The sequence below is a fragment of the Saccopteryx leptura genome, chromosome 5 (genome assembly GCF_036850995.1).
Source record: "Saccopteryx leptura isolate mSacLep1 chromosome 5, mSacLep1_pri_phased_curated, whole genome shotgun sequence".
Classification (NCBI taxonomy): Eukaryota; Metazoa; Chordata; class Mammalia; order Chiroptera; family Emballonuridae; genus Saccopteryx; species Saccopteryx leptura.
In genome coordinates, this window is record NC_089507.1 from 59,739,479 (window position 1) to 59,767,191 (window position 27,713).

The 27,713-nt window shown below is 41.9% G+C and overlaps 1 protein-coding gene across 2 annotated transcripts in view; it reads left to right on the plus strand.

Moving 5' to 3' along the window:
- Nucleotides 1-27,713, plus strand: part of FRAS1 (Fraser extracellular matrix complex subunit 1) — a 513,532-nt gene that overhangs the window by 464,829 nt on the left and 20,990 nt on the right. For both annotated transcript variants that reach the window (XR_010751479.1, XM_066384281.1), the window contains exons 59-69: nucleotides 2,471-2,676; nucleotides 6,083-6,239; nucleotides 7,984-8,184; nucleotides 9,753-9,940; nucleotides 11,031-11,306; nucleotides 14,302-14,534; nucleotides 16,381-16,541; nucleotides 19,422-19,636; nucleotides 23,279-23,429; nucleotides 25,077-25,184; nucleotides 26,412-26,571. Coding sequence is in view for 1 of the 2 variants with exons in the window: in XM_066384281.1 (XP_066240378.1) it covers nucleotides 2,471-2,676; nucleotides 6,083-6,239; nucleotides 7,984-8,184; nucleotides 9,753-9,940; nucleotides 11,031-11,306; nucleotides 14,302-14,534; nucleotides 16,381-16,541; nucleotides 19,422-19,636; nucleotides 23,279-23,429; nucleotides 25,077-25,184; nucleotides 26,412-26,571 (2,056 nt within the window). In the remaining variant the exon portion in view is untranslated. The remainder of the gene's footprint in view (nucleotides 1-2,470; nucleotides 2,677-6,082; nucleotides 6,240-7,983; nucleotides 8,185-9,752; nucleotides 9,941-11,030; nucleotides 11,307-14,301; nucleotides 14,535-16,380; nucleotides 16,542-19,421; nucleotides 19,637-23,278; nucleotides 23,430-25,076; nucleotides 25,185-26,411; nucleotides 26,572-27,713) is intronic.

The window sequence follows — 27,713 nt, forward strand, 5'->3', positions numbered from 1 at the left end:
AAACTAGATTACCAAAACAGTATGATACTGGCATAAAAACAGACATGTAGATCAATGGAACAGAATCTAGAGAGCCCCAAAATAAACCCAGGCCTTTATTGTCAATATTCAACAAAGGAGGCAAGTACAACGGAGTCAAGATAATCTATTCAATAAATGGTGTTAGAAATATTGAACATATACATGAATAAATATAAAACTAGACAAGACTTCTTGCACCATACAGAAGAATAAACTCAAAATGAATTAAAGACTGAAATGTAAGACTCAACAATAAAAATTCTAGAAGAAACCTAGGTAGTAAAATTTCAGATATTCTTGGAGCATTTTTTTCTGATATGTCTCTTTGGGTAAGAAAACCAAAAGAAAAAGAATAAACAGATGGGATTATATCTAACTGAAACGTTTTTGTACAGCAAAGGAACCCATCAACAAAATGAAAAGACAACCACTCTATCCTTTTAATTCTTATCTGACTTGCTGCCTGTCAAGCCACAGGAAAAAAATCAATCCACAACACTAGATACTGCCATGAGCAGAAAAGCTTTCTTGCTTGTGTTGTTTTTTACTTGGCAACAAGCTTCTTTCTTGTCCTCCTGTGCTAGGTCATGTTATTGCCACCCGCTTTTTAACAGCACAGACCATTTTATTGGATGACACAGCCCTCAGTGGAAATTGTCCAGGGGCCTAATGCTAAAGGTATTAATTTTTCTTTAGGTGTGGTGTTCTTTTGAGAGATATCTTCTGGGTTTTTCTTAGTAATAAATGGTAACTGTTAGGCTTAGCTCAGATCATGGGTTTGTTTTATTTTGCTGATGCCAACAGTTTGAGCAGCAGCTAGGTTGGAGGCAAACAGAGCTTCCTCCATATTGACTTGCACAATGCTGGGGTGTATACCCTTTCTGTTCCTCCCTTTCAGGTTTGGCAGGGCTTACCCACGACAGAGCCAGAAAGTAGGTATCTACAGCTGTAGGGTCAGCTTCCTGCAGCCCCAAAACTAATTTCAGATGTGACTGGGCAGACCACCTCTTTGTATTGTTCATTAAGAAATGAATAACTGGCAGTCAAAGGAATGCTGGTCTCTGAAGGGGACATGCCTTCCTGCAGAATATTACCATAGGCATTGTAAGAAGTAAGGAGAAAAAGATGACCCTTCATATTGAGAAGCCTGGAGTAGGGGGCAGTATAAACCGTATGATAGTAATTGCTACCAAATTTGAGTGCCTGCTCTGTGTCAGATACTGCATTGAGCACCATGCACACATAATCTTGTTAAATTCAATACTCCTTGCCTGGCTGGTTGGCTCAGTGGTAGAGCATCAGCCTGGCATATGGGTGTCCTGGGTTTAATTCCTTCTCTCTCTTTCACTTCCCCTCCCACAGCCATGGCTAGATAGGTTCTAGTGCATTGGCCCCTGCACTGAGGATGGCTCTGCGCATCCTCTGCCTCAGGCACTGACAATAGCTTGGTTGCAGGCATGGCCGCAGATGGGGGTTGCTAGGTGGATCCCAGTCAGGGTGTATGAGTGAGTCTGCCTCATTACCTCCCCTACTCCCACTTGGAAAAGAAGAAAAAAAATTTTAATACTCTTGATAACTGTGAGTTAGATATTAACATTTCCAGTTTACATATTAAAAAAACCCAAGGCTCAGAAAATCTAGGTAGATTTCCCTCTATCACACATCTAATAAGTAGCAGGGCTGGGATGGAAAGTCATACCTGTTTACTCCAAAGCCTTTGTTTTTAACCACGATTTGGCTGTGTGTTCCCTTCTGAAAGTCAAATGAGGGCTTCTAAGTTATAAGAGAACAGGTAACTCTCTAGCAGGAGTCACAGATTGGGGACCTGCTGGACATTTCAGTACACGGATGTGTTTTGTTCGGCCCAAATAGTTTTGACCTACATGGAATTTCTTTTTCCTATTTTAATTGGTTGCTATTTTAAAACTTAGGAGATATGACATTAAAATCCAGATAAGAAATCTTGCCTGTGTTGTATTTTACTTGCTCTGTTTGAAAATAGGAAGATCTTCCAACAAAAGGCAGCCTCGTTGAAACAGGGCCTGTTCTGTTCTCTTGACCAGTGTCCCAGCTCTTCCCTGTTGTCTTCCTGGCCCCTGGCCCCTCCTTGTAGCCTTAGAAGGGAAGTGAATTTTTTTGAGTATTCAAGTCTCTATCGAAAGTTTTCTTACACCTGGCCCATCTCTATACTTACTACCTGTCTGCATTTGAGATGGTGACCCTACCCTGAAGCTGGGCAAAGACAGGGTGAAGTTGATTTATTCCAAGCACACTCACAGTGGAAGTGGTTCCCTTTTCCTGAGAGCAGCAAGCATGCCTTGAAGTCCGCTGACCACCTGTGATTTGCCAGCCTAGGGTGGCCCTTCCTGGAGCCCTCCTGCCATGGGGCTGTGGCCACCTTCCTCTGTCTCCCTCTAACAATGCTCTGTCTTTCCTTCTGCTCCTCTAGTGCCCAGCATGCAGTTTGCCAAGAGTTTGCTCCTTGTGAAGGAGAAGGAGGGCGTTCTGCACGTGCCTATCATTCGGAGCGGAGACCTGAGCTATGAGTCGTCAGTGCGGTGCTACACTCAGGGCCATTCAGCTCAGGTCATGGAGGACTTTGAGGAGAGAAGAAATGCAGACTCTTCACGGATTACGTTTCTGAAAGGGGAGAAAGTAAGTGGAATCATGGTTGCTGAAAGATAAGATTCTCTTCCTTGATGCCTTTATTTGTCCACAGGGAAGTAATTTAGACAAATTCTGAACATGCTCGGAAGTTTCTTATTAACTGATAATATTTTTAGTAATATCTTATGTTCTATGTGGCTATCTTCTTGGTCTCCCATTTAAAACCAAATACATATGTCATTGGTTGAGTTGGGACATGTAGATGATGTGAAATATTTTTGGAATTTAACAGAATTGAATGAATGAGGCTGCTCTTAATTTGAAGTGTTAAGATGAAGACATTCCATCAGTGTTACCTAAAGAAGGAATAGATAACTCTCTAATACATGGGCCCCTGTCCAGGGCAACATACATCCTGATAGGACCAATAGGATGGGACCAAATAGGCAGACGTTGAGCAGATTCAAGTCAGTAGTATAGTGTCTTGGCAACGTATTTGAATAGCAGTGCAGAGTGTATGGAACTCCTGAAAAGCTCCAGTCACTAACCACGGCTGCATCAGACTCAAAGCCTGCGTGCAACTCAGTGTATGTCAAAACATATACGAATGATAATCACATTTTTCCATTTTTTGGATCTCAGTTGCAGGTGGTTGAGTCTATTCTACCCCTTGGTACAAGGCACAGGTCTTCATCAGTTAGTACAAGGCCCTTCTTTTATTTTGTTTATTCATTTTTCTTTACACCTCTCTGCCAGCCACATTCCCTTCCCCACCTCAGAGCTCATCAATCTGTTGTGTTTAATGTGTATCTTTTAATTTGTATTTGTCCTTAAAAAATGCTTGTTCTTTGTGTACCTAATTTGTATTTTATAAATTTGCTTTTGTGTCTTATCTTTTTCAAACTTTGTGTTTACTCAGCAATGTTTTATTCATCCATTTTATTTATGTGTACAGCTAATCTGTGGCTTCAAACTGTTGCTTAGTATTTCATCATGTGCATCTACTGCATTTTACCCATCTACTGTCAGCAACAGACAGTGAGGAACCACAGTGATTGCCTCCAGTCACCTCCTAATACTCTGTCACCTCTAATAATGCTGCAGGCACAGCCACATACAAGACTACTCACAGATGTGAGTAGAATGTCTTTAGATGCATACTCAGAAGCCTACTTGCTGTACCATAGTGCACACATGTACTTAATTCTTTTAAAAATGAGTATCTAGGCCCTGCTGGTTGGGTCAGTGGTACAGTGTCAGCCCAGCATGTGGATGTCCCGGGTTTGTTCCCGGTCATGGCAGATTGGAGAAGCGCCCTTCTGCTTCTCTACCTTTCCGCCTCTCGGTTCTCTCTCTCTCCCCCATCTCTTCCTCTCTTCTCCCCTCCTGCAGCCACGGCTTGATTAGAGCAAGTTGACCCCAGGCGCTAAGGATGGCTCATATGGCCTTCACCTCAGGCGCTAAAAAAGTGGCTCCAGTTGCAACAGAGCAAGGGCCCCAGATGGGCATAGCATCGCCCCCTAGTGGGCTTACTGGGTGGATCCTGGTCTGGGCGCATGCAGGAGTCTGTCTCTGCCTCCCCTCCTCTCACTAAATTAAAAAAAAAGTAGTGTCATAATACTTTCTAGAATATCACTAGCAGTATATGAGGATTGCTATAATTCAATATCCTCTTTAACACTTAGCATTACTCATTTTTTGACTTTTTGCTAATCTAATATATATATATATATATAAAATTGCATCTTGTTTTAATTTGCATTTTTCTAATTAATGGTGTTTTATACACTTGTTAACTTATTGAGCTTCATTAAAAGAACTTATTATTTTTCTCCTTTGTTCCTCATTTCATCATATTGCCATCTTTCTTGAATCTGCTGTACTTTCTCAAATATTCTAAATATTAATTCCTCATTATTTTAGATATTATAAACATAACCTTCCCTTTCTGTCACTTATCTATTACCCTTGACCATGGTGTTCTTAGTTGAACAGAAGTCTCTAATTTTTATATAATCCAATGCATCAAATTTTGGCATAAGAAAACCTTACCATTACAGTTCACCCCAGATTCTTCTGTTTATATTTAATAACAATAAAAAGTGCTAGTTTTCTTCTTTTACACATTCATGACTCAGAAAATCCCTGTCTCAGTTATGTGTTTTACGAGAATTTTACTGGTGGCAGGCTGAAACGTGTTTTAAAACACACACAAATACTATAGATGCAATCTGTATCTTTGAGTCTACATGTCTGTATTTGTTTTAAATTCAAAATAGGATTTTCTGCTTATCCCAGAGACAGTTTATCATTTAATAAAATTATAAAGAAATACATTCTAATTGCTAAATGTTACCCACATTGCAATCTATTAATCATTATTATTTATAAGCACACTTTGGAATCTTAATTTTCTTGGCTTGCTAAGCAATATGTCTTTAGAACTTGTCATTCACCAGAAGGTCTTCTTTTAAAGATAGCCTGAAGAGTCACTACTAAATCCATATTTTCTATAAAGATATTCTTATTGTAAATAAGATGTGGTAGGAAAAAAGAAACATTCTTCAGGGATTTAAAATCAGGTTAGCAAGCCATATATAAATGTTTACAGGAATGTTCCACAATATTTAGTATAATTAGGAGGTATGAGAATGAAACTTCTTTATAACCACATAGCCTATGCATATAGTAGTATAGTGGATTTTAAATGGTTCAGTTAAAAATAATCCCACTTACCACATGACTCTAGTATTGAGGCTACTCTGTTACCTAAAATGTTGTTACCTTCTTTTACATTTCTGAAGGGTACAATCCTCAGTAGAGAATATTCAATTTGAGAAACATGATTCTTTCCATCAAACAGGAATTTAGGTTGGGTTCAGAGACTTTCCGTACTCAGCAGTTTTCATATGAGACCACATTTGGCAGCACATTTGAGAATTCTGCAACATTTAGAGGTGTCTTTAGCTTAATAGGAAGCCTTTCTAAAGTTCTTTATATGACTATTCAGTTTTTACAATGGAAAAGGAACATTATTTAGCTCTCCGGGAAGTCTAATCCATATGTTGAACACCCTGCATCAGAAATCAACCTATGATAGCCTGTCCAAATATATTGGTTAGCCCAGGCAAATGTGGGAAAGCATACAAATGTTCTACACGTACTCAATAGTGGGTGTTTTATTTTATCTTTTTTTTTTTTCATAACTCATTACCAATAACTCAAAATGGTTTGGAATGGCCTCATTCAAGGCTCCACATATAAGTAGGTTTCACACAGACACGAACTCTCAGAGATAAGCATTCTATTTTATAAATGAAATGCTTTTGATTCTTTTGGATTTGCGTTGACTCTTGAATGCTGCAAAGAAGAAAAATCATTTTTCCAGGAAAACCAAGCAAATCATTGGTATCTCACTGCAAATTTTAATCTTCTCTTATGCTATTGATTCTAGATGAAGAACTGTACCGTCTCTATCCATGATGACTCCATGTTCGAGCCTGAGGAACAGTTCAGGGTCTACCTCGGCCATCCTCTTGGAAACCACTGGAGTGGAGCGAGAGTTGGAAAGAATAACATGGCCACCATCACCATATCCAATGATGAAGATGGTAACAGTTACTCTAATAGACACTCAACCTACATTTACTAATAATGTAATTGTGTTTTTGAAAAATGGAAGTGCTACAAAAGTGCCTACAGATAATAATCTTGCAGTATATATATAAAATGTTGGCAGCAAATGCTAATTGTCTATAAAGCTCCAATAAGTTTATAGGTATTTTTAATCTCATTATTTCCTACCACACTGTCAAGATGTAAGGAACAAGTATGGTTAAAAGCTAGAACGAAGACATTAAGACACAGAGAGAAGAAAACTACTTAAGTCACTGCAGTTCAGGAGCAGAGCTGGAAATACAATCACAATCAGTTGAATACAATAAATTAATTTTAATTCTGCACCTTCTTAGAAAAGTCTAATTTCTCAGTTTTCTTTTTTCTCATTGACTGGGCTTACTAACCTCAAAAAAAAAAAAAAAGCAAGCAAACAAAAAAAAACCCCTTAAATTCTTTAATCAGGTAGTAGTCAAGAGTGACCCCAGCACCAGAGAAAGCAAAATCTGTTACAAATTGGGACATAATTGTTTTATTAAAATAGATATTTTAATGAGTGAATGGATAATAATATTACAAATAATAATAGCAGTTTTATTGAATATTTCCTGTATACCAAGGATCATGCTATGCATACATAAAATCAGGGGCTAATTTGGACATTGGGTAAATAAGAAAAGCCAGCCTTGAAGTTGAATTACTACCCGAGGAAAGTCAGGCCCTGCAGTGGACCCTTCCCAGTCACACAGAAAACCCAATGGCTGAAGCTCAGAGTGGTGATGAATTCACCCTGTGTTACAGAGACACTAAGTTTCAAAGAACATGTTTTTAAAATCTGTGCAGCCTCCAATGAGGCTTATCGTCTACAATTAGAAAGAATTTCTTAAAGGGAAATGAAGAGAGACTCTAGCAATCTCTGCAAAATTTTATATGTTAAAAATGGCATAGAATTTGTAATTACTCTGAATTTTTTATCCTACTCTCTCTACCACTACCACTTCGCCCTTCCCCATAAAAATATAATAGAAAAGAAGGCATAATTAGAACCTTTTGTAAAAAATTATCATTATAATATTAACCATACCCTAGCAATAATAGTAGTACCTTAAGCCAGATTGTGTACAGAAGTCTCTTTCTGAATGATCTTTCTAGCCAGTCATTGAAACCACCCATTCTTCACTAGATAACCTGTGAGAGGCTAGGAAAAGCTAAGGGTGGGGGGAGGTGACAGCACCAGGAGGACCAGAAGGACCAGAGATGAGAGAAGGACTGGGTAAATTTAAGTTGTGTATTAATGAAATAAATTATTAACCTTAGAAATTTATGTATCATAAATGAAAAGGAGTTGATTCATGCAATCAGTTAATAGACATATATCAGCTGCAAACTATATCTTAGTCCCTTGATAAATTGTGCAAATTTTAAAACATTCTGTGAGTTGTCTTGCCTAGAAGGAAACTTGGACATCATGCTTTCCAAAAGCCCTTAAAAATATTTCCCCCATCTTATTGTTTTTAGTAAGAAACATGAGAAAACACTTCTACAAAAATCACAAATAAATTTTTTTATCCCCAGATTGCTTAAGGGTAAATACTGATTGGTTTTCATAACTGTAAGCCATTTTGTCTTTGTGTTGTTAACTATGAAAAAACCCTCTCTTGTCATTAGCAAGTGTTCCACGGAAGTCGGAATCCTTCTGCTTTTCTAACTTGCTCTTGTTTCCTGCCCATGTCTCCTCAGCCCCCACCATTGAGTTTGAGGAAGCTGCATACCAAGTCCGGGAACCGTCGGGGCCAGATGCCACAGCCATTCTGAACATCAGGGTGATCCGCAGAGGGGATCAGAACAGGACGTCCAAGGTCCGCTGTAGCACGCGGGACGGGTCTGCCCAGTCTGGTGTGGATTATTACCCAAAGAGCCGAGTCTTGAAGTTCAGTCCTGGTAATTGAATGCCATTCCTCATCTGTGGGTTTTACTTAATAGCTAATCAGAATATCTTCTATTTGAACAAAGGAATGAGCAGGGAAATGAAAGAAGAAAACAGTTATTCCAATAGCATAAAGTATCTGTTAAGCACACATTTGAGATTACTGTAGTCTTTGGAATTATTAATTAGTAAAAATGGCACAGAAAAAAATATAGACCACTGACTTCGAATCATCCATGGCATTTTGCTTCATTTAAAAGGATTTTTGTTGTTGTTGGTCCATGATTTGGTTGAGTAACAGGAGCACTTGATTTTCAAAAAAAAATGTAAATCACTGCCATCATTCCACAAATACTGGAAGCAACCACTGTGCTGGGCTCTTTAAGATGAGGGTTGCTAAAATCCAGAAGGCACAGTCTCTGTGCTCAAGTGATTTAACATCTACTAGGAAATGAGACAGACACCCTATTCTGGAGTTTCCAAAAATGGTATCTCCTAGAGAGCTATGGCGACAAGTCGGGGAAGGGAGAAAGGTGGGATTGAAGTCACAACTGGCTGTTTGACTGTCTGATGTACTAATTTGGAGGGAGGATGAGACAGGGAAGGGGCTGAATTATATGCTAGGTTTTTTTCACAGTCCTTTCTGGAGAAGTGTAAGGTGAAGAGGCTAATGTCAATGATGGCATCATTTCTACTGTAGCCAGAAGCGGGCAACAGCATTAATTCTTTTCAGTTCTTTTGTCTTGGCAAGTGGAGAGAGAAAATGACTCCCTTAGAAGTGAGTTTGGGGGGTCTCTGGATATCTCTCGCATAGCCCTGGAGCCTCAGGGGGCTTGCAGCTCCATCTTTTGTATGTCCGGTTGGTGTTTTCTGGAAAAGCAGATGTCCTTTCCCCACATCTGCAGGAGGACCTCTCTATTCCGAGTGTCTTTCGTTTTACATTTTCTGCATAAGGACCTGGGGAAAATAGAGCTCTTACAGTAACCGAGCCCAGATGTCCATAGGAAACAGGAAGGGCCTTACTGCCAGGAATATTTGCACTTTCTGAGAGTCATTTTAGGAAAAGGGAGAGGGTTTCTAAGACTCTATTGCTGCCCCTTGAAGGCTGCCAGACCTTCGCCTTCTCGACTTTATGAAACTTGCCTGGTAGGGAGCCTTTGAGCCATCGCTTCCCTTCTCAGGGGATGGCTGTGAAACATGTCTGTGTGCACGCCCTTGCGGCCACGCAGGCGCTCATGCCTACGTGTAAAGGGGAAAGAAAAATTAAGCAAAAACCCCTCATAACCAGGGTAGAGTGTATTTTGGATCATAGATTTTTATTACTGCCAACTAGTGTCAGACAGGGGCCATTAATCCTCATATGGTGTTGAATAGTAGTAAATCTGCAATACTGAGCCTCTATCACAGGTGGATTCGGGTCTATAAAGTAGATTCCCTATTTGGGATGGACCAACGCGATCAGCAGCCACTGCCTTTATAGGAAACCTCTAAAAGGAAAGGATGTGTTTAAACATGAAGCATTGTCCTAGGTCGGTAACCTAACGAGAACTTCCACTGTCCTTGTGTTCTGTCCTTGGCGAAGGTGTGGATCATATCTTTTTTAAAGTTGAGATCCTGTCCAATGAAGACCGGGAATGGCACGAATCCTTCTCCCTGGTCCTTGGCCCAGATGACCCAGTGGAAGCAGTTCTTGGTGAAGTGACCACTGCCACAGTGACGATTCTAGACCAGGAGGCAGCAGGGAGTCTTATATTGCCAGCACCACCCATTGTGAGTTGCTTGACCCAAGGGTTGCTTTTTTGTCTTAGTGACTAGTGGATAAGAACGTGAAATAAGTAGGACTTCCGTGCTATATACCTTCTTCGTTCCTCTAACACAGTGGTTCTCAAACAGGAGCAATTTTGTCCCCTCCCCTGCAACACCTCCACTTTCTGCTACCTCCTCCACAGACATTTGGCAATTGCTGGTGACATTTTTAGTTGTTATGACTGTCATACTGGGTGTTATTAGCATCTAGTGGGTAGAAGCCAGAGATGCTACTAAACATTCTTCAATGCACAGGACAACTCCAATGAACAAGAATTATTTGGCACAAATATCAGTCGTGCAAAGAATAATAAATTCTGTTCCAACATAAAAGTAAGATCATGTCCATACTATAGTCTGATAAAGACAGAAAGCACAACGTAATTGATCTTCTCATTTCTTTGGTAAGACCTAGAAGAGTAAAAAAAAAAAAAAAAACAAAAAAAAAAACAATGCTACCCCATATCTATTATCCTTCATGCTGGCCACACACATAGAATTAAAAATCTGTAGTACCGACTTTACAATTAGGAAGAAAATGCCCAGAGGTTGCAGAAGGGCTTTTAACCCATAATAATGAAGCAGTCAGAACAAGTCTTCTAACCTCCCCTGACCGCTGTCATGTAGCAGAAGAATCATTCCAAAATGTGTCTCGTTTGACCATGGGAAGAATACACTCCTCATATTTATTCTTATTTTGCCAAATGTGCTAGTGCATACCGTTAACAATTTAATGCAACTTTGAACTAGGAACTGCTTGCTATTCATGGTATAGTTTCAGTTACAGTGTGTGGGAAAATAAAAGTATTTTTCACATGCGTGATAGAGCTCTGGTTTAGGAATAATACTAATAAGATAATAAAGCTTTAGCTGAGTAGTAGAAGGGTCTTCTCCACCGCCCAAGGTCTGTGGGATCTTCTAGGGCTGCCCGTAAAGCATTGTAAAGTTCTGTTAGATTTTTGAGAATCCCATGATCCTGTGGGTCTCATGGAGCCTTAGGTCTCTGACCTTCCCGATACCAAACCTAGGCTGAGGCTTTGTTGCTCCTTTGCAGGTTGTCACACTTGCAGACTATGACCATGTAGAAGAGGCGACCAAGGAAGGAGTCAGGAAATCTCCCTCCCCAGGCTACCCCCTGGTGTGTGTCACCCCCTGTGACCCGCATTTCCCCAAGTACGCCGTCATGAAGGAGCGGTGTGGCGAGGCTGGCATCAACCAGACGTCTGTGCAGTTCAGCTGGGAAGTGGCTGCCCCCACTGATGGCAACGGGGCCCGGTCTCCCTTTGAGACCATCACCGACAATACACCATTCACCAGTGTCAACCACATGGTAGGTCAGGGGGTCTGGAACTGGTTGCGTAGGGAGAAAACTGGTGTTTCTCTTTGTCACCCTGACTCTGCCAAACTCCCTAAGGTCCAAATGATACAACTAAGTAGATCAGCAAATAAATGCCTTTCTTTCTTTCTCTCTCTCTCTCTCTTCCTCTCACCCCGCTTCCCCTCTCTCTCTTAAAAAAAAATACAATAAAGAAATGAGCAGGTACACACAGTGCATACAGTCTTTTTATTCTTATATATAAGGAAGGCATATATATATGATGTAGCAGAAATAACTAAACTACTACTCAGACACCCTGTTTACAAACCTTAATTCTTCCTGTTTTTAACTACGTGCTGTTAAGAGGTTACTTAACCTCTCTGTGTCGGTGTCCTGGTCTGCAAAATCATACCTCTTCCACTCAGCCGCTGGACAAGGTCAGACAAACCAGATATAAATGTGACCTATAAACAGTATAGTAAGTCAGAGGTTCCAAGTCGGTACAGTTAATGATTACTTTTTGTTCACATGTCTTCAATCATTCAATAAGTAGTAGGCTATAAACTCCTAAAGGACGTGAACCAAGGGGTCTCCCACATTTGTATATCCCCATGTGGCCAGCGCATGGATGGCACATACTAGGGACCACTTATTAAACAAGAGGATAGAAGTTCTTATTGAGTGACCAGCATTTTACCAAGTCCTGTGGAAGAACTTGAAAGGAAGGTCACAATGCAGCTGCTGTTCTCAAAGAGTTAGGAGAGCAGACCAAGGCCTCTGGCTCCACCAGAGAGCAGGGAGCAGTGACGGTTCTCCCAGGGGAGGAAATGGTGCCCTCCAGGGACCGCTCCTCACACAGTGCAGTTCATTCCCTTCAGGGAGAAAGCAGAACGCAGTGGAGGCGGAGGCTCAGCCCAGTATCTGGTGCATTGTACACACCCAATGATTTTTGACTAAAATTAGTGCACTTAGTTAGAAATTAGAGATTTCTTTTAGACTGAATTTCTCCTCTTCAACCCATTGTTTGTTCTCACTTTAGTAAGTACATCACTTTGATGGGATAATAGTGGAGGAAGCTATTAGACCTAGATAAAGAGGGGTCACTCATATCCATTGCTTTGGCACAACTTATTCAGAAAGGATAGGAGGTTTTTTGCAACCTAACCTAGCTCAAATTTAAATGATCTTCTATATTATTGAAAACTTTAGGCCCTGGCCAGTGGCTCAGTGGACAGAGTATCAGCCTGGTGTATGGACATCCCGGGTTTGATTCCCAGTCAGGGAACACAGGAGAAGCGACCATCTGCTTCTCTCTCCCCCTTCTCTCCTTCTTTCCCTCCTGCCGCCAGTGGCTCCATTGGTTCAAGTGTAGCCCTAGGTGTGAGGACAGCTCTGCCGGAGCGCATCAGCCCCAGTCGCTGAAGGCAGCTTGGAGCTAGAGTATCAGCCTCAGATGGGGCTGCCAGGCAGATCCCAGGTGGAGAGCATGCAGGAATCTGCCTCGTTATCTCCCCTCCTCCCACCTAAAAAAAAAGAAAGAAAAGAAAACTTTAAATGGCAAGACTTAACAGCGTGTTGTTTTATAAGTATCTAAGTCTCCATTTAACAGAACCGTGAAAGGAGTTTGATCTGATGTGAGCCAAATACACATTTTAAACAGGTAGCAAGTTTATAATAATTACTTCACATTTCAGTTTTTCGTCTTGCAATGAACTGGTGACTAATACTTATACCCTAGTTTTTTTTGCTGTATCCTTATTTCTTTCATTATTTATTTACTAGTTTATTCACTTATTTATTTTTAGAGAGGAGAGGGGAAAACAACTCAAAGTAGTTGCTTCCTGGTTTTGCCTTGACTGGGCAAGCCCAGGGTTTTAAACCAGTGACCTCTGTGTTCCAGGTCAACACATTATCCACTGCACTCATTATTTATTTAATATCATATACTTTATGCATTTTTGTAAGATGCCTCAAATCTCTTCTGATCTAAATCCATGTGTAAATAAATAAATGTGTTAGCAGCTAATTAAAAATTTTAATGGAAAAATCTTTAATTTTTAATAGACTTCGATGAAAATTGTTTTCATGGGTAGAATTCATAAGTTTGTATGTTTGCTTTGTGGGAGGTCTGTGGCACACAGAACTAATTAATTTTTCCTGGTATTTGCTTCTCTGTCTGTATGCACACATTACCTAGAGTTCTGTGACCTGTGTGCCTCTGCATAGATCGAGTTAAGCACTCTTACGGCTTCTCTATGTCTGGGAACATGAAAGAATCTGTAAAAAGAACTTCAAAGGGCAGTTGATATCAGAAGCCAAGTTCTTCACTTCCAGCCTGCATGTTATTGTAACCCTTGCAATGTGTGTGGTCATTAGATGGGGGTTGGAGGAGGGAAAGCAGTAGAAAATAAAGAAAAATAAGAAGAACTCCTGGGATGGAAGTATCTCTCCTCTGTATCCTGACACCATGCTCTCAACAAAATTGACTTGGAAGCCCATGACTCTTTCTAAAAGGGCTGAAAACCAGTTGAGTGGTCCTGGTGGAAGCATCTCTCTCCTCTGTATCCTAACACCATGCTCTCAACAAAATTGACTTGGAGGCCAATGACTTTTACTAAAAGGGCTGAAAACCAGTTGAGTGGTCCTTACACTGAACCTAACATATAAAGAGAACATTACCATCACTGGTAACCAGTCATGTCTGGGCTCTTACTTTACATCTGTCACTTGCTCATTGCATGACTTACTGACTTAGTCTATAAGTACTCACTGTTCTGTCTATAGTGCCTTGCTCCTGGTAGAAAGTCAACATTTATGTGGTAGAGGGATGGATGGATGGATGGATGGATGGATGGACGGACGGATGGATAGATGGATAGATGGATTGTCTTCACAGATTATCTTGTGCCAGGAACTGGTTGTGTCAACTCATCCAGAAGACACATTTTAAGGAGCTATTCAAGGAGTATATATATACATGTCTGAGGTGCTTTATTCTTCCTGGTAGGTTCTGGATAGCATTTACTTCAGCCGGAGGTTCCACGTGCGTTGTGTGGCAAAGGCTATAGACAAAGTGGGTCACGTGGGGACCCCCTTAAGAAGCAACATCGTCACCATCGGAACAGACAGTGCTATCTGCCATACCCCAGTGGTGGCTGGGACAGCAAGAGGCTTCCAGGCACAGTCTTTCATCGCAACTTTGAAATACCTGGATGTCAAGCACAAGGAGCATCCTAACAGGTCAGCCTGGCAGGGCTATCCACAATAAGAGGGCGGCGTGGATCTCGGGCTCTTCTGTGTGTATTTTCCAGGCAGGGAAGATCTGTGAGTGATGCTTCAACAAAATAGGTATAGAGTTGGTGCATGCTTCAGAATAAGTTTAACTTCTTCAAAGGCTCCCTAAGATCCAGCCGCTTGCCCATCCTAGCCTCATTTCTTTCATCTTGTCATTGTCACCTACCAGTCTACCCACAGCAAATCACTGTAGCTTACTCAGGGCTTCAAACTCTTTTAGGTGACCTGCCTCCACCTTTCCACGGCTCCTGACTCCAACTCACCCCCGACCCCTTCTCAGTGTAGTTAAATCCAGTTGTCCTCCTGTACCTAGCTCATGGCATCTCTTCTAGGAACTTTTTCATCATCTCCAATTTAGTTTGGAAGCTCCTCCTTCCAGCTCTTCTGGCCCCCTGTGCCTCTTTAAAAGCATTGTCATCATTCATTCTCTCTGTCCCCATAGTCCATGGAGAGGGTAGGGACCGTGATTATTTATTCTGTATTTCCCGTGCCTGGGACACTGCTTCTTGGCACCTCAGAGGGCAGCTGTGCCTTTATATTTTCCTGTGCTACCATGATGTTGGTGGAAGATGAATACTTTCATCTTTGCAGGGCAAAAATATAAAAAGAATTCATGTATATTATACATATTCATTAAACCTCATAGTATTTATATGTGTGCCTTTGTGAGCAACTGAGTTCAGAGAAAGGGGTTCATTTGCATGGGAAGAAAACAGATTTGAATATATAGCCAAGAATATGTAAATCCTTCTTTTGTTCTAAGAGAATAAAATTTATCTTTGTTAGAAAGCAATAACAGAAGTACCAGGGCACTACTGGCCCCTTCATGAGAAAAAGAGCTATCCTGTTCATATGCCAAAATTCTAATTCCTCTTATAAACGTGGGACCTTGCTCTGAGACATAAGCTGTAAAAACTCAAAACGCACCTCAATAAACACTTTGAAAATTTAAACTTGTACAATAAAAACATCCATCCGGCAAGTACAGTTTCATTGTGGTGCAGTCTTAATGTTTATTAAGCTTGTATTTTATTTAGAATTGTAAACTACATGCTCTAAAGAAACAAAAGAAGTGAAGGAAAAGGTACTGGCCCTCAGAGTGGGGACGCAAGATAAACAGAGTCTGCAAACAGGCAAGAAATAGCTGCCAACATAAATAAGTTACAGATTTTCTAGTACAAAGGCACTTAGATGCTGAAGAATGTAGATGGAGAGAGAGCGTATTGCAGAAGGAGGCCAGTGAGGAGAGGGACAGTTCCTTCCGTGGGGGAGGGGGAGTATGAGTAGTGGGATATGATTATTTCTGAGGTATTTTCTGGTTATGGATATTGTCCTTAGTGTTTAAGAGTTGTATTAAAATAAATATTTTTTTAAAATGTGAGTGTTGACCTTACCCAAGCCCCACACACTCACTGTGACCGAGAAGGGAGCAGCACCTGTATCCGCCACTCGGCTTTAGCTCCTGAGGAAACAAAGCTTCCATTTAAAGCAAAAAAAGCTTTAAAGTAATTTGTGGTTGGGATTTTATCTTTCCTTGTGTAGTAGAACAAAAAGAAATCTCATTTCTGATTGCTATCAGTCCCGAGTCTGAAGGATCTCTCGGGAGAAAATACAACCCTACATGTACAACATACCCTCATGCTCAGAGAGAAATCTTACAACATAGAAAGCTTTAGGGAACAAAAAATTGGATCAATTCACTGGGAAGACAAAGTGGGTTTTGAGAGAGAATGTTCCGTGTGAACTGTTTTTAGCATGCAGCTGACCAGTTATTCCTGCCTTCCCCCCTTAGAATCCACATTGCGGTGCAGATCCCACACCAGGACGGAATGCTGCCCCTTATCTCCACCATGCCCTTGCACAACCTGCATTTCCTATTATCCGAGTCCATCTACAGACACCAGCACGTCTGCTCCAACCTCGTCACCACCCAGGATCTGAGAGGCATCTCAGGTGAGGGATAGCTGTGTGCCGGCTCACCCTTCCTTCCAGCATAGCCCAGTGGCCTCGGGCGATGGCTAAATAAACCCTGCTTCTCGTGTTTTCTCACACCCAAGATCTGCACGATTAGCCAATCTCCTTCTGAGCAGGCGACCAAACCTAAGCAGCTCAGACAATGACATGAACAGGAGAAAACTTGGACTTTGGAATCAAACTAACTTAGGTTCAGATCCTTAGCCCGTGGCTGGACCTCCCTACCGTGCCGGTGGCCGAGGACAGACAGATCCATAGTGGATTCAGGCAGATGGTAAAGAAACGGCGGACCTGAAAAGCGTTGGGCCATTCCGTTTAATAAAGTCTCACAACGGTGGACAAGCACACAGGCAGGGGAAACTGCCTCTCTGGCACACAAACAGCAAAATGGCCCCCTCATCGTGGTGGGCAGGCAATCTGGGTATCCACAATTCCCCATCTCTCTCGAGTACAAGCACCCAAAGCCTTATATAGGCCATATACACACATGCCAGGTGCTCAGCCCTAATCGAGCAAAGTGCTTGCAGCTGGTACACCAGGAGCAAGCCTAACACAGCTGCCCCACACTCCCCAAGCCGTTCTTTTCTTATCTCTAACATGAGAAAACAATTATGCCAACAAAGGTGAGCATTAAATGCACTAGCATTTTTATATATTGTTTAAATTTTTTCAGTTATAGTTCCCATTCAGTATTATTTGGTATTAGTTTCAGGTGAACAGCATAGTGATTAGACAATCATATACACTGCTCACAAAGGTTAGGGGATATTTTAGCCCTTCCTATTCATTTTGAAATATCCCCTAATTTTTGTGAGCAGTATACTTTACAAACTGATCCCCTGGTATTTCCAGCACCCACCTGGCACCATACATAGTTATTAGAATATTATTGATTGCATTCCCTGTGCTGTATTTTAATCCCCATGACAATTCTGCAACTACCAATTTGTACTTCTTAATCCCTCCCCCTCTTTCACCCAGCCCCCCATCCCTCCCCTCTGGCAGCTCAGTCTTCTTCTGTATCTGCCAGTCTGTTTGTTTTGTTTGTCTGTTTTTATTGTTCTTCAGATTCCACGTGTATGTGAAGTCATTTGTTATTTGTCTTTCTCTGACTGACATACATGCATTGGCACTTTCTAAAGTGCCAACCAAGGTAAATATTTGTTCTCCCCCCCCCCCCTTCCCTCCGCTTGAGCATGTTCGGATCTGTGCCCGAAAATCCCATTATCGCAACCTCTTTAGAAAGCTGAAGCACAGAGGTTATGTTCTAGGATGGGCTCTCCAGGAGCGGAAGTGGGGGTGGAATTGGGGGCCAAGCTGTTTACTAGGGATCAATGTCTGTGAAAGGGAAGGAAAGGAAGCAGGATTGGGCAGAGGGAGAAAGCAAACTGCAGTGCATCCTGATAAGGCCTCGACCAGCTCTCCAGGGAGCTCTGGATAGAGCCTGTCATTCAGACTTGTCCTACTGTCAGCCTAAGAGGCCGACCTTTCCACCCACCGCCTCCCTCGGTCACTGGCTGCTGGCTGCCCCAGCGGGGGCCTGGTGTCGCCTGCGTTGCTCTGCAGCTGCAGCCCACCTGGAGGGCTGACAGCTGAGGTGGCGCCGAGTCCTGCCTGTTTCCGTTTACCTGAGCGGGTGCTCAGTAACTGTGCCCTTCCCAGCTGATGATCACTCAACAGTGTTTCTGGAGATAGAAAAGCATTCTTGTGCTCTTTCACGTTCATTAAGCATCAGTTTGGGTAGTGACTGTCTTTACAGAGTAGAAATTAGTTGAATGCAAACTATTCCTAAGTCACTGGACTACACATGAAAGTTTAATTTGTCCACATTTGTAGCTAGTGAAAGGAACATACTATGTTTATAGGCTGAATGTTTGCACCTCTTGCTACTTAAACACAACTAAATTCAACACGTGTGAGTTGAGATCCAAGTCCTTGTGGGGCAGAGGGTTGGGTGCTGCTGTCCAACATGGGAGGAGATGCATCAGCTCTCAGAACCCTGGAGTTGCTGTTAGTACTCTAAAAATCTCAACCCTAGTACAGTGTTCTAAAATTGTATCTGTATTTAGCTCTCTGCCGCATAAAGGTCTTCCTTCATTTAAAATAGTTCAGTTGCCTGGCAGCCCTTGATCCAGTAATTTTTGCCTGTATCCGGGAAGATGTAGAAAGGCATCATTAGTAAGCTATTTATTCATTAACACAAAATGAAGACTTTTCCCAAGAGTTCACTAACACGAGGGGAGGGGGGTGTTAGATGTTTGTTGACTTTTCATAAAAGCTGTTTTATAATAATTGGTCTTAAAAAAATAGTAACTCATCAACAAATTATCCATATAGTAAACCCATTGCTTCAAGGCCTGACTGAAGCACAGAACCAGACTTGTCAGGTGTGACAGGCAAAGCTTCAGTGTGTTTTCTTGTCCAATAAGCAGGCCCACCGCGCTCTGACGTCTTCCTTTACGGCACCATTTGCTCACCTTTTCCTGCCAGGTTCCTGCAGACCCTCTGAGGAGCCTGTGAACCCAGTCACTCTAGCAGGGGTCGTCAAACTTTTTATAAAAACCGCCCACTTTTGCAGTGCTGGTCAACCTGGTCCCTACCGTGCAACCAAACAGGGCCGCGATTGGCCCATCATGGAAGATGGAACGCCCACTAGTAGTTAACCAGCTCCCCTCAGCTCCTCACTGTGTGTGTTGGGAGCCCTGGGCTGTTCTGTTCAGAGAGTCGCAGGTGGAGGGGAAGCTCTCTCAGCGTCAGAAGGATGTGTCCCTTCTCCCCACCCGGCTTCTGGGCAGCCGGCAAGGGGTGCGTCCACACACTGGGTTATGGTTTCTTGCCCTTTCCCTTGCTCCTCTGCAGAGGCAGGGTTCCTGGATGACCAGGTCTACGACAGCGTGGCCATGGGGCCCGGCTACGACCGCCCTTTCCAGTTTGACTCCAGTGTGAGGGAGCCCAAGTCCATCCAGCTCTACAAACACCTCAACCTGAAGAGCTGCGTCTGGACCTTTGATGCCTATTACGACATGACCGAGTTAATTGATGTCTGCGGGGGGTCTGTAACTGCCGACTTCCAGGTGGGTGCTCCAGGGGCTTGTCTGAAGGCTGCGTGCACCTGGATGCCACGAGAAGCCTGCGTGTTCCAGAAGCGCTTCAGTTAGCACTTTGTACCCAGTGGCCCCCCCCAGAACTGGGCCAGCCAACTAAGGGAGACTTCTTTATAAGTCCCCCAAGTGAGACCTTAGGAGCATCGTGCTAGAGAGAGCCTCTCAAGTCCTCTAAATGTTCGAATTAATGTGGAAGAAAATTTACTGTCTGGCATAGTCATTTATATAAAAATCTAATGTTTGCTTTTCTGAGTATATAATGTTTTTTTTTCCTCTGGGTATATTTTGGAAAGCCAAAGTGATTTCTATTTTTATGGTACAGTCATTACTAAGTAGATGTGTTCTCTTCCCCACCTGGGGAAATGAGTCAAAATGACAGGTAAGTAGAACATTGTCATCCTAAGCCTTATGGAGGTGTCATTGTTTAAAATGCCTTGATTTCCTATCTATTCCAAACTGGCAACCCTGGCAAAAATAGACCCTTTTTAACAGTCATTAAACATTAGTGACAAAAGAAAATTTTATCGCAAGAAGCCGTAGTCCTAGCAGGGCAGTTATATCAAAGGATTAAGCTAATGCACCCTCATAGGAAAAATAAATCTAAAATTCGACACCATTTTGAGCAGTTATCTCAATGAACTAAAAATTACACTGTTGGTCTTCATTTCAAGCTGGGTTTAACCACACTGAACGAGGAAACTTGCAGAGGGACTTAGGGTGATCATTTTGGGGAAGTATCTTTGAGTCACATTTGTTTTGTTTCTCTGTGATGCCTCTCATTTTGGTTAACCCTCATTTTGTATACACTACTGCCCTCTACTGAATGGAGTTTTAAGGCATTCTTAGATTTTCTTTCCATCTCTGCAGTTCTATACCCTACATTCACTTTTGAAAGTGCAACACTGAGTGATTGGTTTCTCCCTGGGCCCTCAAAGTTGGTATTCTCTACATGATTTTACTTTGATTCTACTTTTGGATATTTTTTTTATCAGAATATAATTGAAAATCTCAGATACAGGATCTTATTATATATGTCCCACTTCTTACATCAACACAGAAAGATTATTTATACAGAAATACTTCATCATTGTCTGTTTCTTTAAAAATAGTTGAAATACCTGAGATATGGTAGAAAGAATATAGAACTTAGAACCAAGCCCCAGGTCATCTGTTTATAAAATAGCAACAGACCTGAACAAGACATAACCTCTCTGGACCTCATCCGAAACAGTCGCTAATAATCTCAACATGGAAAGGCACTGACATAGGCCCTGACACATTTAGTACAATATTTGTCAAGGATGTTTTCCCTTTTTAAGTTAGTAAGTAATAGGAAGGTTAAAGGAGAAGAAACAGAAGAGGGAAAACTAATTTTGCCAATGAACTCGGGAAGTTTTGGAGGTCCTAGTATCAGTAGTTGTGAGATTAAGGCAGTGTCTTTAATAAAACCTATATATTAACTGGACAGAACATAGTGTGAGATCCAGATAAAAATCTGGGAATTTTCTAAAGAAAACAATAAGGCATATCAAAAAAAAATTTTTTTAAATAAATATGGAATTAGTAGAGTCCTTTGAAAAAGTTGGGGCCCTGACTGGTTGCTCAGTGGATAGAAAGTCTGCCTGGCATGAGGACATCCAGGGTTCGATCCTGGTCAAGGCACACAGGAGAAGCGACCATCTGCTTCTCCCTCTCCCCCTCCCCCTCCCACTCCCCCTTCTGCCCTCTTCCCCTCTCACAGCCAGTGGCTTGGTTGGTCCGAGCATCAGCCCCTGGCACTGAGGACAGCTCAGTTGACCTGAGCATGGGCCCCAGACAGGGGTTGCTGGGTGGATCCCGGTTGGGGCCCATGCAGGAGTTTCTCTATCTCCCCTCCTCTTGCTTAAACAAAGGAAAATATTTTTTGGAATAAAATTTTAAGTCCCTGACAACATTGAAGATAAAAAAATACTTTTGGGAAATCAAATTTGATGTTATAAATATTAACAAAGCATTTGGCTCTTTCCCTTATTGAACCATAGAAATACTTTACATTTGTATTTTCAAACAAAAAATATATATAAAGTTCCATTTAGCCAATGAAAAATAAAATTGTTTTAAACTGAGCTTTTTTGTTATAAAAAGATATACTTATAAAGGAAAATATAAGACATTTAAGAATGAGTAAACCGCCTGACCAGGCAGTGGTGCAGTGGATAGAGCGTCAGACTGGGACGTAGAGGACCAAGGTTTGAAACCCCAAGGTCACCAGCTTGAGCGCGGGCTCATCTGGTTTGAGCAAAGCTCACCAGCTTGAGCCCAAGGTCACTGGCTCGAGCAAGGGGTTACTCGGTCTGCTGTGCCTTCCCCCTTGTCAAGGCACATATGAGAAATCAATCAATGAACAACTAAGGAACCGTAATGAGGAATGGATGTTTCTCATCTCTCTCCCTTCCTGTCTATCTGTCCCTATCTGTCCCTCTCTCTGACTCTCCCTGTCTCTGCCACACACAAAAAAAATAAGTAAACCAACTCCCCCACTCATACACGCGTGTACACAGCTAACTTCCCCATGAAGCCTTCTGCTGGTGCTATTTTTCCATCCAGTTTTTGTTCATTGCATAGTAAAATAAAAAAATTTTGAGCCAAATTAATTGTAGTTACAGGCGCCCTCTTAGAAGACGGGTTCCTTTGAAAGGACACCATTCTGCCTTTTCAAAGTTATTTTGACACAGCATTGTATGAGATGGGAAATTATCCGAACATATGCAGCCCTGAGCTGTCTGTTGGTACGTTTCCTAGAAATGATACCAGATCCTGCGACTGGGGTCCCTGGAGCAGGAGCTGTGCGTGCTCGCTGGAACATCCACGTCAGCCGCTCGTTCCTCCCTCGGATCCAGACTTGGGCATCTTCCCCACTAGGGTTAATTCAGGCTCTGCTCAGGTTACTGGGAAGTCCAGTTGGCGAGGGACTGTGTACTGACAGTAGATCCCAGTTTTGTCTGATCAGTCCTTTAGGAACAACTGAAATTGTAAAATCTCAGCCAAGCCTCCTGGCAGTTGAACAGTAAAGACAAAACTCCTTCTCGCTCTTCAAAGTATTTGTTCAAGTGTCACCGCCTCGGAGAAACCTTCCCAGATCGCTTTACCTCAGAAGCACCTTGACCAGTTCCTGACCCTTTATTTACTTTATTTTTTTTTTTTTTAACTTTTACTTATTGATTTTAGAGCGCGAGATGAGGTTGGGGAGAGAGAGAGAAACATCAATTTGTTGTTCCACTTATTTATGCATTCATTGATTGATTCTTGTATGTGCCCTCACCAGGGATTGAACCCGCAACCTTGACATATCAGAATGCTGCTCTAACCAACTGAACTCCCTGGCCAGGGCTATATACCTTATTTTAAAAATTATTGTATCTTCCTTACTAGACTTTAGGCTCCATACAGGCAGTGATTTTGGTCATTCCACTGCTGAGGATCCAGCGTCTAGCCTGGCACCTGCCGCAATTCTGGCCACTTTATTAATAACTAAGTGGGTTAGTGGAGGTTGAACTGAGATATGATGATCACATGCCTTTTCATCCCAGGGAAGAAATAACCCTCCCTGTGTGCACATTGTTGTCTTGGCAGGTGAGAGACTCCGCTCAGTCGTTCCTGACGGTGCACGTGCCTCTCTATGTGTCCTACATCTACGTGACAGCCCCCAGGGGCTGGGCCTCCCTGGAGCACCACACGGAGATGGAGTTTTCCTTCTTCTATGACACTGTTCTCTGGAGAACAGGTATATCCATTGACATCTGAGTTATTCCTACCTTGTGCTCCAGCAGGATTTAAGGAAAAAAATAAATGACTTTTAACATTAGCTGCATTCTTCTTCCTGTTGTTTGATGTACAGGCAAAGGAGGGCTGCCTGGAGTCTGGAAAGGGTATATAGATCTGTGATGTGGTTCGTGAAAAAGAATGCGGTCCATCCATGTTGACGCTGGAAGACCGACCGCCAGGGAGGCATTCGGCCCAGATAACACCGGGCCTAGAATAGAGGATGGCACCTGACAGACGGGCCCTGTGTCGCCCATGAAGGGTTCAGAGGAGTGGATGTTCTTTTGGAGCATAATCTTGCTCATTTTCCCTTAGCTAAAAGATGGTGTGATTCATATTTAAGGAGCAGAAAGGGTCTTCAAATTAGATACATGGAAATGGAAAAATGTATCAAAAGCAACTTAGCTCCCTTTATTTAGTTTTGCCTTAGAGTTTGCTCTTCTGTTGCACTCCTAAAAGTTTTTTGTTTTTTTTTTAAAGAAAAGGGACTTTAACCGTACTATTACTTTAAGGATTTCAGTGCTGAATTTTTGAAATGACCTTCACCTCAGGCTTATCTCTGGATGAGTGACAGCCCCTCAGCTGGGAGCTCACCCCTCGCTCTGCCCCCCACCTTCTCCCGCTGCTGCCGCAGGAATGTCCCTTAGAACTGCATGGTCCTCGCCTCCATTCCTTCCAACGGGTCCGGATTATTTTTTGCTCTTTTCCCGTTTTCAGTGTCCTGTGCTTCAGAAATTACCCGCGGTGCACTTTCCTCACTCCTGCTGCTCTCGTTCTCCCCCTCTCCCTCCCTGAGGTGCAGGACCCGAATGAGGCGGAGATGCCCAGGGCTGCAGGAGTTGTCTTTAGATGGGCCTCATTTCTGGTCATGGAATGTGCAGTCTTCTGTTAAGGGATTGAAGCTCACATTATTTATTTGCTTTATGTTTTTCATAGGAAGAGAACTTTAGGAAGTTTTCATACTTTGGGTCAGATAAACCCTTGAGCTATGATGATTTTGGTTTTTGATGTTGTTGTTTTTCCTTTTTCCTCCTTTTTGTGGTTAACCTTTAATTTTGGGTCAAATTGAATTCATTGGTATCATGATTACAGCTGCCCTGACTAAAGCTACAATTTATTCATGTCATGCTGTTACGACGGGCCTCTCAGCTAGCCTTAATTCTTCACTGGTTTGAATACTGAACGCAGGCACCAAGACTGATGGTCCTGTTAGATCCTAAGAGGAGTCCCAGTGAGGAAAAGAAAATATGCTCTGAAGCAGATGTGGTGTAACCACATCCTGGTGTAAAGCTGATGGAAGAAGTTTTAGAGCCACTTTTTTCTGAGCCCTGGACAGGGGCTCTGGGCAAGAGACACAGGTATAAAGCAGCTGTGTCACAGAAAATGGAACTGTGAAAAAAGAACAAAGTAGAATGAACTGTCCTATAATTTTTAATTGGCAAATATCTCTAAATAGACATGTGAAGATATGGATTTTTTCTTACATTACATCCAAATAAATGTGCATGTGTACTTTAGAGGAGTTGCTGGGCTAACTTCTGTGTCCGTTACTGTCGGGAGTCTCCTCCACACCCTAACTTGAATGTCTTGTGTATGGTTGCCCACCCAGGAATCCAGACGGACAGTGTGCTCTCTGCACGGCTGCAAATATTAAGAATCTATATTCGAGAGGATGGCCGTCTTGTCATTGAATTCAAGACCCATGCCAAATTCAGAGGTAATGTCAGGGCTGTTTTTCTCCTCAACTTCCTAATAGGAAAATTTTGAACATAGAGAAAAGTTGAAAGGCCAGAACAATTAAAAACAAAGTCAATAATTATTGACATTTTGCTTGATGTGTGCACACACACACACACACATTCATACCCATATTTTGTTGTACCATTTGAAAACGTGTTGCAGGCTGCCTGTCAAGTTATCCTAAGTGCTTGAGCCTTCTCATGCGAAAAAGGGCATTCTCTTACACATCACAGCAGCATTACCACATCTGAGACATGTGACTTGGACATGATAATATCAAGTTCCTATTCATATCTTCTCCATTGTACCCCAAATGTCTTTTCTATTTGCTTTTATGTATATTAGTTTATATTTATTTTATATGTATTCATATACAAGGAAGAATCCAATCAAGATTCATATGTTACAGTTTGATTGTTATATCTGTTTAGTGTCTTTTCATCTAGAATAGTCATTTATTTCATTTAGTCAGTATTTCAATAGTCAATACTTTCATTTATTCATGACACTATAAGACTGCAGTTTTAAAGAGTAGAAATGTCTTGCCGATTTACCTTTTTAATCATGGTTACAATTGTCTCCCACCACCAAGGACTTGAGTGGTGGTAGGTGAGATTTTTTTAAATCCAAATTTGGTATTTTTATTTATAAACTACTGAGATGTTTCTAGATTTTCAACCTTTTTTTTTTCATGGCACAAACACACACTAATTACTAAGGTCAGTGCCCCTGACTAAATACAACCATTTTCATCTCATGGCACAAATAAATTAGTTACTAAGGAAGAAGAGGTCAGGGCCCCTTTTTCTTTAGTAATTAGTTTATGAGTGCATGAGAAACAAAGGTTGAAAATCACTGGCAAGGAACACGTTGGTTGGATTTCAATGCTAAGCTTATTCAGTGTTGATTGTCACATACAGACCCCTATTATTGTGAATATACTCGTTAATGCCATTTCTGCAAGCACATTCATATTGTTTATAAATGTCTGTGATTCTGATGACCATCACAAGTATGATGATGAACTGAGGGCTATACTTTTATATGGTCCCAACCGTATGTGGAATATATTCTAAAAACGAGAGGGTAGGTCTAACCTTAGTTGTTTGGTTGAGGAATGCTAATTCAATCCTAAGACTTGTAGGACATCACCAGAAGTACCATAAAGCTCACAAATAAGTGCGTATGTTTCCTTTTAAAACAGGACAGTTTGTGATGGAGCACCATACCCTGCCGGACGTGAAATCCTTCATACTGACGCCAGACCACCTAGGGGGAATTGAATTTGGCCTGCAGCTACTGTGGAGCGCTCAGACCTTTGATTCTCCCTATCAACTTTGGAGAGCCACAAGCTCTTATAACAGGTGCATACAGGGTAGGGGCTCTCGGGGGAAGGCCTGAAATGTTTAGAGATTCTTTTAGGAGCTTGGGAAATAGAGCTTTTCTTCAACAGCTAGATTTCTTTTTTTTTTTTAAATTTATTAGAGTGACATTAGTTAATTGTTGTGGTGACAATGAGCTACTCGGAGACCAGATGACATGCTGAAGGAGCCGAGGGGAGGCAACAGCCCCGGTCTGCAGACCAAAGAACTGAAGCCCCGTCCCCAGCCTTACTCAGATATTTATTAGCCAGTACAACTAACTCAAGGAAGCAGACAGCAGAAGTTTTCAGAGGGTGAAGTCATGGACAAGGAACATGCTGACTCCTAATCTCTGTTCTGAGAGCCTAAACATTTGTGTTACTAAATCATATCCTGCTGTTTTGCTGTTTCCAGAGAGTACTATCTCCAGTATAGGTCAGAGAGGCCCTGGACTCTCATCCGCTCAGGGCTTTTGCCCTAAGGCACCTCCCTGTCTCTGATTGTCATCCTAACTCTGCATATTTTCATAGCATATTCCTACAGTTAATAAAATTATATGTTTCAAGGTACATTTCTATGATACATGACCTGTGTATTGCATGGAGTTCCCACCACCCAAGTCTAATCTGTCACCATATATTTGACTCCCTTTACCCTCCACCACCCCATCCCCCAACACTCTTTCCTCTGGTAAGCACGATACTGTTGTCTTTGTCTATGAATTTTTGTTTGTTTACTTATTTGTTCATTTACGGCTTTCAGTTTGATATTCCACATCTGACCGACATCATATGGTCTTTGACTTTTTCTGACTGACTTACTTTGCTTAGTGTGATATTACCAAGATCCATCCATGTTGTCACAAATGGTGGTATTTCATCTTTTCTTGTGACTGAATAGTATTCCATTATATATATGTACCATATCTTCTTTATCCACTCATATCATTTCTATTTTAAAAGGAGCATAGATAGAAACAACATTCTGGCAAATAGAGAAGAAGACACATGTAACTCAGATCAGCTTCTGACCAAAAAAATCCAGGAAGTAGTCACCCTTCTTCTAAGGGTGAGACCAGGCAGCACACACATCACTTTCACTCACATCCCATTGGCTAGGACTTAAGCGCATGGCAGTGCTACCTG